The following is a 14,364-nucleotide window of genomic DNA, read 5'->3' on the forward strand; positions in this document are numbered from 1 at the left end:
CAAAGGATTCGACTTGTGTGTACCTAACTTTGATGAACCAAATTCCTCATAAAGTTTACATATTTCAGAATATAATATTCCAAGAGTTATACTAAAATTGGTAATGGATTTTAAGTTATAATAATATTCAATTCCATAGCGATTTCTTTAAATATTTCATTTTAACTGTTAGACTTTAGACTACTATTTTAGAGTAATATTTAATTGATTACACCATATTGATTTTGTTTAATTTGGGTGATCATTGTAGTTTTTAACAGAAAGAGTCTCAACTAACAATTATTTACTGTCATTTCTCTAAACACATTTATTTCCCACATAGCTGGGACGTACAGTACTCTTTGTTACCTGACTGCTATCGATAGTTAATGCTGTTATCGTCCGCCCGATTGCCACCCCAAGGCCAGCTGCCACCGCTTCCCGCGCATTTTCTTCGACCCAGGTAAGTCGAAATCAGTTTCGCTTGCATTCCGGTGTTTTCACTCGCCCAAAAACCTCCGCAGCAACACCATCCAGACAACGTGGAATTCCCGCAGAACCAGAGACCGGCATTATTTCCATTGTGAGTACAAGAAAACACGGCATCATCATCGGCGTCCCTAACCTTATATATTATATACACACATTTTCACCAGTTTCGGACACAAAAAATTGTGAAAATAAAAACAAAAATGCCGCGCAGAAAGGCCCTGACGAACAACAACAATGCCGGCGAGTCGGAGGCACAGCCTCCAAAAGCGAAGCGCGCCAGGATCGCCTTTCATCTGGAGCTGCCCAAGCGGAGAACCATACTGGGCACCGTGCTGGTATGCGGCAACGGGGATGTGGGCCAACTGGGTCTCGGCGAGGACATCCTGGAGCGCAAGCGTCTCAGCCCGGTGGCGGGAATCCCGGATCCCGTAGACATCTGCGCCGGCGGCATGCACAACCTGGTGCTGACCAAATCGGGGGACATCTACTCCTTTGGGTGCAACGATGAGGGCGCCCTGGGTCGCGACACCAGCGAGGATGGAAGCGAATCAAAGCCAGGAGTAATCGAATTACCCGGCAAGGCTTTGTGCATTTCAGCGGGAGACTCGCATTCCGCTTGTCTGTTGGAGGATGGACGCGTCTTTGCTTGGGGCTCGTTCCGGGACTCCCATGGCAACATGGGCCTCACTATCGATGGGAACAAGCGTACGCCCATCGATCTGATGGAGGGCATTCTTTGCTGCAGCATCGCCTCGGGCTCCGACCACCTGGTCATCTTGACCACGGCCGGCAAGGTCTTCACCGTGGGCTGCGCCGAACAGGGACAATTGGGCCGGCTCTCAGAGCGTTCCATCACGGGAGAGGGTAAGTCGCAGACTAACTATGATATTTAGCATCCACATTCAACCATTTTATCCCCCAGGTCGTCGTGGCAAGCGAGACTTGCTGCGGCCCACCCAGCTGATAATCACACGGGCCAAACCCTTCGAAGCCATCTGGGCCACCAACTACTGCACATTCATGCGCGAATCGCAGACGCTGGTCACCTGGGCCACCGGACTCAATAACTTCAAGCAGTTGTCCCATGAGACGAAGGGCAAGGAGTTCGCAGTGACGCCCATCAAGACGGAACTCAAGGATATCCAACAGATTTCCGGCGGCCAGCATCACACTGTAGTGCTGACCACAGACCTCAAGTGTTCGGTAGTGGGTCGTCCGGAGTACGGACGCCTTGGTTTGGGCGACATCAAAGATGTTGTGGAGACACCGACGGTTGTGAAAAAGTTGAGTGACAAGATTGTGGCCGTGGGGTGCGGTGAAGTCTGTTCCTATGCCGTTAGCGAGGATGGCAAGCTGTATTCCTGGGGCTCCGGCGTCAACAACCAACTGGGCGTGGGCGATGGAGACGATGAGCTCGAGCCAGTTGTGGTGGTGAGCAAGAACACACAGAACAAGCGGATGCTGCTCGCATCTGGCGGTGGCCAGCATGCCCTCTTCCTGGTGGAGGCCGATAAGCAGGAGCAAAAGGAGAATATACCGGCTAAGGCGTCCGACAGCGGCAGCAGTAAAAAAGACAACACACCGCAACAGAATGATGCTGACAAGGAGACCGAAAAGGAGCCTACACCTACTCCGACTCCTGCTCCCAAGAAGGCGAAGCCATCCGGCAGCAGCAGCAATAAAAAGAACAAGACTCCGCCGCAGGATGATGCCGATAAGGAAGAGGCCGAAAAGGAGCCCACTCCCAAGAAGGCCGAAAAAGCCAAGAAGCCGGCTCCCAAGCGAGGCGGAAAAAAGACATAGGATTAAGTATAAGTACGCTAACTTTTTCCACTTTGTTTTTCGTCGCATTAAGTTTACAAGCCCGTACGCTTACCTTACGCTTAAAGAATATTTACTCATGGTCCGGATTCGTAAGATAAATCGGAAGTTTTGCTTATTGTATTAAGATTTACGAACTGAATTCTGTTAAGTTCTTATTATTTTGATAAATAGATGTCCGCTTATATCTTACTAGTCTGAATTACGATGGAAACCCCTTTATTAACCCAACTAAATGTTTATTAATTACAACCGTTTGAAGTACGAAACCGTAGTAAATTTGTATTTGAACGCAAAATGAAACTAATTGAGATTTATTTACAAACTAATCAACTTTAATCCGACAATGCTATCGGTTGTTTTTTTTATATAATTTACAAAAGAGACATATCCTACTCACAGTGTTCTATAAATTCTTGGCTCAGGCGGGGAGGAATAGGAGATTACCGACAAAAACGTTACAAAGGCTTGGGCAGTAAGCATGGCATACCATTTACTTGAAACTCGAATAATGTCAAGAAACACGAAAAAGATACTCTTGGCATAGATCTAAAGATGTATATATAAATATGTATATATTTAGGGTGGCTCGACTTGTGAGAAAGGATCAAAAAAGGGAAGAACCTTCGAAAGCGAAGGAATCTGTTTAAAATTCGGAGGAAAATTAGGTAATTTAAAGATTGACCCTTCATACTTTTCAAAGGAAAAACCAGGCAATATTCTTGCAAACCATTCAAGTAGTTATGAAGAATTTAATATTTTCTGTTCCTACTTGCTCTGTAAAAATCAGGCAAGGGTAAAAATTGATCATTAACGTACAAATCGCAATTTCTAGCAAACAAATCGAACTACCCTGGATTTTATAAGTGTGGATTTTGGCTTGACTACGAGTAGTAACACGGCTGACGATTGCCTCTGCCTGAGTCGACTGTGGCTAGGGAGGTTGTGATGGTGGTGGTGGTGGAGTTTCCGCCGTAGTTGCTGCCCAGGTAGAAGCTCACAAACAGGATGCCGCACAGCAGCGACAGCGAAAGGACGACGCGCACCAGCTTCCTTGCGAAGGCTATAAGTCCTAGCAGATGGCCGCCGGCAGCAACGCCGCCCAGCTGCCGGTCGCTGATGTCTTGACAGCTGCGGCACAGCTGCAGATGCGTCTGGATCAGGGTTTCCAGACATTCGCGGTCGAATTGGTCAATGGAATCGGCGCAGTCCAGACCCAATTCCATCAAATCAAAAGCACAGGCGCAGTTCCCCAGTTTTGGGCAGTCGCAATCGTGGTCGTTATTATTGTGGCTATTGCGAGCGGCATCGCTTAGCTCCTGCCTGGTCAGATTACACGGAGAAAGTAAATATTATTTGCGCTTTGCGCACGAATACGCCGTCGCCTTGGGACAGGTGGAGGCGTGGTGGCCCAACTGCTGGTACATCAGAAATCCGAAGCCGGCGAAGAGCAGCAATAGCAGCGCCAGCGTCACATATTGCAGGTTCTGGGTAAACGCCAACTGTCGCTCTATCGACGATTCATGCCCCTGCTGTACATGGTAATTTAATATATTATATAAATTTCTCAAATTTATAGCCATATTGCCACTTACACCGGAGCACTTTTTGCCGTCTACACTGGCCTTGCTGGCCTTGTTTGGACAATCCGGAGGTGCTTTCGGCTTGTTTTCTTCAAAGCGGCAGACCAGCCGGTGCTGTTCCACATCCACCGCTGAGGGGGATTTGTTCCGCCACAGCTCTGTCACGTCGGAACCACCGCATTCATTGCCCGGAGCCACCATGGCCATGACCAGGAACTTGTCCTTGCTCTCTCCACTGAGCTGGTGCTCCGACTTGAGCCATATATTAATAGAGGCCTCCTGGTTCGGCTGGATGATCCCGCAGCGGGGTTTCACACGGAACTTTTCCGGCGATGTGGTTTGGATCTGAAATAGTAAAGGAGTTTAGGTTTTGATGTATAGGATCTTTGCGGAATTAACCCACCTTATAGGTCACAGCCGACTTGGCAATCGACTTGAGGTTCAGCGTAGCTTCCGCATTCTTGGAGTTAAAGTTGACAAACTCCTTGGGATCTATCTGCAGCATGGCTAATCAGAAAAAGCAATATAAGGGTCCCCGCTTTGGTATTAATAGGGCCTTTTTGAATATTTTCAATTTGGGTGGGGACCAAAAAATTTTGTTATAAAAGGATTGGGAACTAAAATGAGCCAAGTTGCTGCTTTGTTATTTATTTGTGACATAATGAGCAGTGCATATTGATATATAGGCAAGGTCTTTGTAGAAAATATGGAAATAGGAGATTATATGTAGACTTGGGACACCACGGTATAAACTTCGAGTTTATAACTTTTAAATAAAATGTTTTGTATACTTCTTGAAGTGATGGGAAAGATACATATGTATGTACTAAGGGATGGTTTCTTACCCTCGGATGGAGTGTGCATCTCGTTGATGTTGGACTCCTTGAGCACCAATGGAGCGGTGTTGGCAAAGGTGACCTGTCGGTTAAAGAAAACTCGGTTAAATGACTGTCTTTTATGGTGAGTATGATAGTTCGGTGCCGCCCTCTCAATCAGCCCCTTCGAACGTGCCTTATGTGTTATTTTCACAAGGGCCGCCCTACTATTCTTGGCACCCTTGAGCTGGCATTATTGACGAAGGTTCCACTTGTGCTGGAGGCCGCTTGGTGAATTGGATGGATTTGGTTTTCAGCCAGATGTGGGGAAAGTATGTGCGGGTCTTGTATGTCTCATTTGCATTGGAATTACTAATTTCATCTGGGTGTTTTATCCGCCCCTATCACTGACCTCCGGATGTAATCTGTAACTCACGTAATAATAACGCTCAGGCTCAGACATCGGTCACATTCGCAAGTTCCCTCACACAGTTTGCTTGACCTAAGTTCTTTAACACATAATTAAAGCCGAACTTTTAGGCTTGAAGATTAATTTTTCAATTAATTCGCAGCCATCAAAATAAACCACAACTGGCAACCCTAAAGCGGTGGATTTCCCGGCTTTATTATATGGGATTCTCAAAACGCGTTAGCCCTTTTGACTATAGTATTTTTTTTATTTAAGTATTATGTACTTAAAATCATTTAACTTTTTTTAAGCCAAGCTTAGAAATGGTAAAAGTTTTCTTTGTCAAGATTTTTAACAGTTCCTTAAGTTTATTTAAAAGAAAAATATTGTTCACTTAAAAACTATAAACTTAGCTTTAAAACAGGCTTAGTAACTGGTAACATTTTACTGGTTCTATTACCAAACCAACATTATTAACTGTTTAAAACGATATTTATTTTTTTTAAGCTAATTAATTTATTTTTATTGTACCACTGAGATCGGTCTAACAGTGAATACTGGTTTAATGCAGGTATTATCACTATAGACAGTTTTTAGCGTTGTTTCTGAGTCAATTGAATTTTATTTTCGTAGGTTTCTTTAGCAAACCAACATTTTAAGCTGTTTACAACACTGTATTTAAATTGTTTTATTTTTATTTTACGTTGCACAATGAAAATTATTAATGCGGGCTTGATGGGTGGAACACTGAACCCTCCAACGGGCAGAAATTTAAAACATTGCTGTCTTTTTAATTTAAACTGAACAAACACCAGTTGTCATTTTAAACAAAGGCAAATATACAAGGTGAAATAATCGTCTTGAATAGCAAGTCAATTCGATCCGTTTCGGGGTTTGTTGTGCTTTTGTTTAGTCTTCCACGTAACGCACACATGATCACCATTAACAGTCAACTTTCAGCATAATTAACCGGATAAAGTCTGCCTTGCCAGTAAATACTTGGGATTTTCGAAGGTTTATAAATGATTTATTGATTCTTAAAGGACTGACACAGATTTCTTAAGCACAATTCGATAAGTATGAACACTTAGCGAGAGGTCACCGTACACAAAACACGTACGCACACACCTACCCTGGGCATTTTTGGTGAAGAATGAATATCAATTGATACAACAATGCAGCTTCCGCCCTCCGATTTCTATTTACTCCTTTGTCTCTCTGCTTATTTGTTAATAACAATTAAAGATTGCAAATGCCCATGACGATTAGTACAAGTTTGGAACAAACACGAACATAAAATGAGGTTGCTTATGAGTTTTTTGTGACTAGTTCGCGCAAATGTACAGTGACTCCATCGCTTAATCGGACAAGTACCTTCTTATGATAAATGTGCTCTAAAAATATACTAAATGGGCTTAATTAATTTTTTAAAATTTTTTTATTATAAATATACACTTTCACTTATCTAAAACAAAAGGAAAAACTCAACATTTTTGTTAAGAACCCAAAGTTTTCAAACAAATACAAATTTATATCGATATTTGGCGCTCAACGAATAATCGGACAATCCCAAAATTAACACAAAAAATCGTTTTTTCCTGAAATTCGATGCAAACTTTAGGCTTTTGAATTGCGTTTGGTTTATTATAGAGATTAGGAGCGAAAACATAAATTTGCTATTATAAAGTAGAAATATGACTCCAAATGGAAAGCAATCCTCTGTAGAACTTCGGCAGTTAGTTGTTAAGGTACATTTTGAAGGAAAAACTGTAAGGGAAATCTCCGAGTTAGTTGGTCCACGACATTATTAAGCGGTTCCGTAATAAATTTAGATTTGCCAATAAAAGCAGGGAAGGCCAAAACAAGATCTTAAATGACCGAGAAGAGAGGTCGGTTTTAAAAGAAATTAAACAAGATCCCTTCAAAACTGCTAAATAACTAAAGATTTTTTGTAAAGACGTGTGTCTCAATACTGTGCGTAATTTTTTTCCGGAAGATTTGTGAGGAAGAAGCCCTTTATTAGCCCCAAGAACAAATAAAATCGCATTAAATATGCAAAAGAATATTTGATGAAAACAGGGGATTTTGGAAGACGGTAATATAGTAGTTATTGAGCTCAAAAAATATTTTTGTTGATTTTTATTAATTAATTAAAGGTTCTATTTAAATAAAAAAATCAACAAAAATATTTTTTGAGCTCAATAACTACTATATTACCGTCTTCCAAAAATCCCCTGTTTTCATCAAATATTCTTTTGCATATTTAATGCGATTTTATTTGTTCTTGGGGCTAATAAAGGGCTTCTTCCTCACAAATCTTCCGGGGAAATTGAATTTATTTAAAGTATTACGCACAGTATTGAGACACACGTCTTTACCAATTCGGTTTTGTAAAGAAATCTTTAGTTATTTAGCAGTTTTGAAGGGATCTTGTTTAATTTCTTTTAAATCCGACCTCTCTTCTCGGTCATTTAAGATCTTTTTTTGGCCTTCCCTGCTTTTATTGGCAAATCTAAATTTATCACGGAACCGCTTAATAATGTCGTGGACCGTAGATTTGCTTTTTCCAACTAATTCGGAGATTTCCCTTACAGTTTTTCCTTCAAAATGTACCTTAACAACTAACTGCCGAAGTTCTACAGAGGATTGCTTTCCATTTGGAGTCATATTTCTACTTTATAATAGCAAATTTATGTTTTCTGCTCCTAATCTCTATAATAAACCAAACGCAATTCAAAAAGCCTAAAGTTTGCATCGAATTCCAGGAAAAAAAACGATTTTTTGTGTTAATTTTGGGATTGTCCGATTATTCGTTGAGCGCCAAATATCGATATAAATTTGTATTTGTTTGAAAACTTTGGGTTCTTAACAAAAATGTTGAGTTTTTCCTTTTGTTTTAGATAAGTGAAAGTGTATATTTATAATAAAAAAATTTTAAAAAATTAATTAAGCTCATTTAGTATATTTTTAGAGCACATTTATCATAAGAAGGTACTTGTCCGATTAAGCGATGGAGTCACTGTAGAAATTTAACTGAATAAAAGCACATCCAAACAGCTTAGAGCTTTTTGGTCGAGGCATTCGGTTCTCGTTCTCTTCGCCTTTCTCTCTGCTCGCTCTTGATTTCTCTCTCGATCAGCTTCTTCCAGCTGTTGTTGTTGCTGCTCCCGTCTGACATAAGATAAACTGAAACTGTAAATGAAAGAATGAAAGTGCCGTTGCAATGAGTGAGTGCATTAAGCGATGACGTCGTGTGGGTGTGCTGTTGTGAGGGTGTGTGTGCTTGAGTGGGTGTTAGCAAGTTGCTGGATAATATTCGCCCTGGGAATATATGTAAGTACACATAAAACATGCTATAATCCCTTTGGCAATGCGCGCTCTACTTTTTTCGGGTCAATGCTTCTGGGCCTCGAGCTGACCGCTAACCACTGACCCCAGCCAGAAAAAGAAAGTTTAGCAATATGTCAAATAAAGGACTATAAATAGCTGCTGTAATATTCAGCCACCAGACTGCTGCGGGTAAAACGAATAGCTGCACTGAAACAAATATTTACAATAGCAAAACGCTAAATTGTACGATAATAAGTTATTATAATCAAAAAATATGTCTCATTGTTTCGATATTGTAAATTTTGGTGTGTAATTAAAGTAAAAATAAAACGAATGTATTTTAAGTTTATAAAAATTACTCATACGACATGTCTGCCGTTATAAAAAAATTACTCATACGACATACGACGCAAAACAGTGTTATCAGTAGCCAACTTAAAAAAACTAGAAAACCAGGACTGAAAACCGGACAAAATTAAAATTAAAACTCAAAGTTTTCGCAAGGTCTTATATTTCTAACGTCTTTTCAAATAAGCCCCCGATTTATAGACTGGCATTATGTTTGCCTAATTGTTAAAAGGGGCAAGATTTGATAAATTTTGTTTAAAAACTTGGTTTTTAAAACAGGATTGGCAATTAGCATAACTTAAGCTAATACAATTATTTTTCAAAAAAAAGGTAGACTTCCAAATAGTCCGTTTTTTTAGACTGTTAAAAAAAGTATTAATATCTCCGGATAAAGTCGAATTGGCAGCACTGTCGCTTTTTTTTATTATTCAATTCATTTTTTACTTTCTTTAAATGAAAAACGAAACCTGGTAAACTTTAAACTGTTAAAGAAGGCTTTCCTCTTTAATGTACTTCTTACAAGAAGCGATGTTCAAGTTAGGACCTATTTTATTAGCTCTTTTCGGAAGCTAAAAATAATTATTATTCCTCAGTGCAGAGCCTTGTTTCGGTAAGCTTAGTGGTCAGTTGGGGACAGGCAACTCACGCAGGACACGCAAACAGCGCACCCTAAATCAATACGCGTCCCAAGAATGTGAATCAATTATGAAGAGAGCGCTTTAAGGTGGTTCGCGTGAGGTTTTGGAAAAAGCAATTAGGCGACCGAGGGACGGACTCCTTCCGGGTGCAGCCATGTCAAAGACAACACGCCCCACAGGCTTGAGATTGAGTCTGTCGTTGTTGGTGTCCTAATACTAATATATGCTTCAAGACTTAGTAACTCACCTTCTTGTCCACGAACTGCTCATCATCTCCGGCATTGGCGGCCACCGGCTTGGCAGCCTGTTTGGCCTGCGGCACGAAGCTAAATTCGTAGTCATCCTCGCCACCCCAGCTGGCCAGGCATTTGTCCTTGGTTATGTACTGGTTGATGTCCTTTTTTGATATCATTTTCAAAATCTCAACTGCTTTTGGTGGCAGAAGAGCCTTGATGACCTTAAAGGCAGCTAAAAGAAGGAAGAAAGAAGTCATGGTCACGGTTAATGTTCAAAGTCTATTGTAATTAGGTAGAGAATCAAATCGATTTAATATCAAGTAAATATTAGCCGAATAAATTTAAAAGGCTTTTACAAATGAAACATTTTAAAAAAGTTTAGAGCTGAAATATAAATTTCTGCTACAACCAATTGAGAATTATAATATTATAGATTATAAAATACTTATACATTATGGTAATATTTATTATATATAATATTATGCTTGATATTTGATTCATTTGGTCCTAAAAGTACATACCATTTAGCACCCAGGCCAGTTCGAACACCAAAATGTAATTCAGGGCATTCGGATAGTACTGCTTAAAAGTCTCCACAATCCGCTTAACGAAATCCAAATCCATGGTGGCCAACCCCGTGCCCGCCATGTCAAAGAATATGGTCAGCTGTGTCAAGTGCCGTTCCCGCTGGGTTCTCTCCACCCAGTACACTACGATGCGGATCAGCTCATCCAGATTCTTAGATTTACTATGAAGTTTCACTCGGAATATTAACAGGGGCGTTTCATCCATATCAGTGCTGTGCACAAATATAGATCCCTCCTTTAGGTATTCCTGGTTCAGCTGGCTCTCGTCGAGGTCATTAGCCCCATATGATTGGCGCCAGGTGCAGGTCTCCCACAACTTATTAAAGGCCGCATCAATGTCGAGATCATGCATTTCCAGGAATCTCTGTAGCCAAAGGCTTTCATTACGAATGCGATCAATATCGGTTGGATGAAAGGGTGCTGACAGCGGAACAGGCCATGTAAAGTAATAAAGCGATTATTGGAATCTTATCTTTGTGCTTAAGAAAATATTTTGTCTAGATAATAAATTCCAGATACGATTATATACATATTTGCTTTGAGTTACAAAATACTGTTTCCACAAACTGTTAATTCTTATCTTTGCCCTTTTGATGTTTAACCCAAAGTTTCACATTTAAGAACACTTAACCATGCAATTTTTTTCGTAATCTTTGTTTGTTTAAGAGGCGCCAGAATTTAAATTTGGAAAAGATAAGGAGCGAATCGATAACAACATAGGGTTGGTTAAAGTGTTTTCTATTTTTCAGAGTAAAGAGGAAAAAACACTTGTCTAAAAATAAACCTTTTATAAATTTCCAATTACTGAAAGCTGTTTAAAAATATTCCATTCGGTTTTTTTTAAACTTCGACCCAAAACACTTAACCTTTAGCTGCTGATAGGTAGTTTTACGGAAGTCCGTATACTATACGCTTTACTTATTTCTATATATACATACTTCCTATAGCTTAGGTCTCAAGTTCAAAGCTTAGGTTTGAGTGCACTTCAGGCATTCTAATCGTTGGGCTGGGCGGTCTGTTTAGTTTATTCATTGACTAAATGGCAAATTTGCACTACAAATAAGGATGTATAATGTAAACAAACTATTAACAGAACACTGCTATACCTCTAGTAATTATCGAATTAAGCCTGTGGGAATATGCGTGGCTATAAACTGAACAACACAGATGTAATTTATTAGTTTTGACAGCTAATGAACGTTGCACTTTGTATTCGTCGAGTGGTTTGGATTATCTCACCTGCTGGCGGTGATGAGGCATATTTGCGATTAAACCTTTCCCGCAGCTCCTCGATTTGCCCTGGGGTCGTCTCCTTGACCTTGATGCCCATGCTGCCGGCTAGTTAACGCACTCGTTCGTAACCAAAATCGTGGACCGACTAAACATTAAAGTATAATTCCGATCGAATGGGGAATTTGTTATTCCTATCGCTTCGCTTCTAATCTGAAATCCACTTTCACTGCGATTAGATTTGTCCCACAAGCAAATTGTTCAACTTGGAACACAGGTGAAGGTACAACAGGTGCCAGCGGAATTCACCGAGCTATCCAAGTGTGTTCCACGAGCGTGCGCGGCCAACTGAATGAGCGACTAACGGTGTCGACAGCGGCTATCCACGTTGGGGATATGTCGCCGCGATCGTTGGCAGTCGGGTGGCGTGCGGATCGAATGTGGAGCACCTGGTTCTCCGCGGTACTATAATGGGCCTCCCAAAAGGGCAACCCACCCACCCCCGTACTGCCGCAATGGAACGTGATCGTGTGGGAGGTGTGCCCCCTGCATTACAATTACCTCCGAACGCTTTAGTGAAAATAAAACCGAAAGCTTTTGAAGCTTTTCTCGCTGGAGTAGTTAAACAAACGGCGAATTCCGGGCAATAAATATCGTATTATTTACACTATCATACAAGGTTTAAGGCAGTTTTAGGCAAATTGAAAAACGTATTCATCATTACCACCCCATTTCGTCAGGCAGTTGTCCTTGTCCACATACTGATCGATGTCCTTCTTGGTCGTAACCTTCAGGATCTCCAGAGCTTCAGGGGGCAGGAAGGTCTTCACAATTTTGAAAGCAGCTAATGACGAAAAACCAGCAAAATATAAAATAGATTTTTAGAAAGAATCCCAACAAACATACCATTTAACAGGAAGGGCAATTCATGCACCAGAATATAGTTGGGCACATAGGGGTATTTGGTCTCGAACACGCCGACAATAGCCCTGATAAAGTCCAGATCCAAGTTGCTCAGACCGGAGTCAGTCATGTCCATGAAGAGGGTGATCTTATCCAGGTTGCTCTTAAGCTGCAATCGCTCAATCCAGAAGACGAGGATTTTCAGAAGATCCTCCTGATTCCGACTCTTCGAGTGCTTGCAGATGCTAATAATTAGCAGAGGTTTTCCGTCCTTATCCTTGTTGTGGACATAGATGGAGCCATCCCTCAGGTATTCCTGGTTCAGGTTCTCCTCGGTGATATCGTATACTCCAAAGCTCTTCCGCCAGGCGAGATTGTCCCACAACCTCGTGATGGTTTTCTCCATATCAAAATCATATACCTGCAGAAGTTTGGTGATCCATAGGTCACTGTCGGTAATGCGCTTCAGATCGTTGGGGTGGAAGGGGTCTAATTTATAAGTGTACATGTCAGATAATATGTACATGTTATTATTTCTTTGGCTTACCTGCTGGTGGCTCCTTCTCCAGTTTCTGGAGAACGGCAGTCTTCACCTGGCTAATCTGCTCGGCAGTGGGATCCTGATCTGAGGGCATGCTGCTGCTTGGGTTTACTCGAACCAACTGAAATGTCCCCAGTGCTGGGTCTTAAATTTATATCAATAGATAATCCTTATCTACCCCTTAACTGTTAGGAGTTCTGGGGAGGAAGTATTCTTAATCTGGGAGCGAGATGACTGGCCAGCGAGCGGACTAATCAACGACTGACAGCACACTCTGGCCCCAAACGTTTGCCGTTCCGCTCGTCGAGAGCGTTTTATTTGTTCTCCAATTGTGCTCTGCTTTCCAGACGATCATGTAAATGACTCAACGCGGGTGGGGGTCTGACAGGGGCAACCACACCGCCGCCCGTTCTTTAATCAATATAAAAAAAAGACAGAAACACATTACCCGCAGACCAGTGCGGGGGGCAATGAAGGGGGACCAGCCAATTGCGATAAGCGGAACTGGTAATGTTTATGGTTCGTGCAGGCGACTCTTCGGGAATTGGTTTTTATTACTCTTGCTGTGGTTTTCTTTCCGATATTTCCACTAGTTTCATTCATTGACTGGGGGTGTGGAAATTCTCTGTGGTTTTCCTTGATTCGATATAGCGAGCAAAGTCTACTAAGCCCATTTATTTTCCTCCAAATGCCAGTCATTGAATACTGTTTATGTAATTGATATCTAATGGTTGGGCTTTGCTACCATTACAGTAATTTCATTTATTTTCTTAACAAGGGGTATTCATCATTAATTTGTATTTAGCTACATACATATATATAGTTAAGTTCAGAAATAGCTCACATATTAATCTTATCAACCTTATGAACTGAATTTGTTTCATTGCTGTTTTTATTACCCAGATAGAGGGATTAAAGGTGTTGTATGCTAAAATTGCAATAATTTTATTTTTTTATCGTTAGAAGTTAGCATTTGTTCTGCCTTGTGTACTATTGTACTACCAAAATATACGCTTCTACATAAATGTATTTAGGCAAATATTTAATTTAAATGTTCTGTTATAGGTACATATGTACGTATTGTTATCAACAAACCGAATTTAATTTTGTTTTGTGCTTATTTTTATTACCCAGATAGAAAGTTTAAAGGTCTTCTATTATTGTTTTTTAACGGATGCCCAGCAGTTGCTTACTTACTTTTTTAATTGGCGTTATTAATTACTGGATTTACTGCTTGGTAATTATATTGCTTACCAGCTGCGGTTATACTTTACTATATACCATGTTTAGTTAAACTGAACAAACAATTGTTTAGGTTAATTATGCATTAGAATTATTAAAGCAAAATTATGGATTTTTAATTAGTTAATTAATTTATGAATTAGATAATTTAATCAAATATAATCAATTTTTGAACTCAATATGTGTTGCGCTTTTGTTATTGTTGACATT

At 40.6% G+C, this 14,364-nt stretch overlaps 3 protein-coding genes across 3 annotated transcripts; 1 reads left to right on the plus strand and 2 right to left on the minus strand.

Moving 5' to 3' along the window:
* Nucleotides 1–375: 375 nt before the first annotated feature.
* On the plus strand, nt 376–2,595 carry LOC108046282 (regulator of chromosome condensation). The gene is made up of 4 exons (XM_017125887.2): nt 376–442; nt 504–562; nt 636–1,335; nt 1,394–2,595. The coding sequence occupies exons 3-4, from the start codon at nt 672–674 to the stop codon at nt 2,272–2,274; spliced, it is 1,545 nt and encodes a 514-aa protein (XP_016981376.1). The 5' UTR covers nt 376–442; nt 504–562; nt 636–671; the 3' UTR covers nt 2,275–2,595.
* Nucleotides 2,596–3,011: 416 nt separating this feature from the next.
* Nucleotides 3,012–12,004, minus strand: LOC108046281 (motile sperm domain-containing protein 2). Its single transcript, XM_044457616.1, is given in 7 exon segments — nt 3,012–3,824; nt 3,888–4,220; nt 4,279–4,382; nt 4,721–4,793; nt 9,663–9,883; nt 10,173–10,658; nt 11,478–12,004. Coding segments are annotated over 7 exon segments (1,956 nt in total). The 5' UTR covers nt 11,569–12,004; the 3' UTR covers nt 3,012–3,176.
* A 101-nt stretch (nt 12,005–12,105) lies between these two features.
* LOC108046283 (motile sperm domain-containing protein 2) lies at nt 12,106–13,217 on the minus strand. The gene is made up of 3 exons (XM_017125888.2): nt 12,919–13,217; nt 12,375–12,860; nt 12,106–12,312 (listed from the first exon to the last, which is right to left on the minus strand). The coding sequence occupies exons 1-3, from the start codon at nt 13,004–13,006 to the stop codon at nt 12,161–12,163; spliced, it is 726 nt and encodes a 241-aa protein (XP_016981377.1). The 5' UTR covers nt 13,007–13,217; the 3' UTR covers nt 12,106–12,160.
* Nucleotides 13,218–14,364: the final 1,147 nt, after the last annotated feature.

Source organism: Drosophila rhopaloa, unplaced genomic scaffold (genome assembly GCF_018152115.1).
Source record: "Drosophila rhopaloa isolate 14029-0021.01 unplaced genomic scaffold, ASM1815211v1 contig_163, whole genome shotgun sequence".
In the NCBI taxonomy this organism is placed as follows: Eukaryota; Metazoa; Arthropoda; class Insecta; order Diptera; family Drosophilidae; genus Drosophila; species Drosophila rhopaloa.

Coding starts and splice junctions, on each gene's coding strand:
- LOC108046283 (XM_017125888.2), bottom strand. CDS start 13,006: ATGCCCTCAGATCAGGATCCCACTGCCGAGCAGATTAGCCAGGTGAAG. Junction 12,861..12,918: donor GGAGAAGGAGCCACCAGCAG/GTAAGCCAAAGA, acceptor CTTATAAATTAG/ACCCCTTCCACCCCAACGAT. Junction 12,313..12,374: donor ATTGCCCTTCCTGTTAAATG/GTATGTTTGTTG, acceptor TTTCGTCATTAG/CTGCTTTCAAAATTGTGAAG.
- LOC108046282 (XM_017125887.2), top strand. CDS start 672: ATGCCGCGCAGAAAGGCCCTGACGAACAACAACAATGCCGGCGAGTCG. Junction 1,336..1,393: donor GCGTTCCATCACGGGAGAGG/GTAAGTCGCAGA, acceptor TTTATCCCCCAG/GTCGTCGTGGCAAGCGAGAC.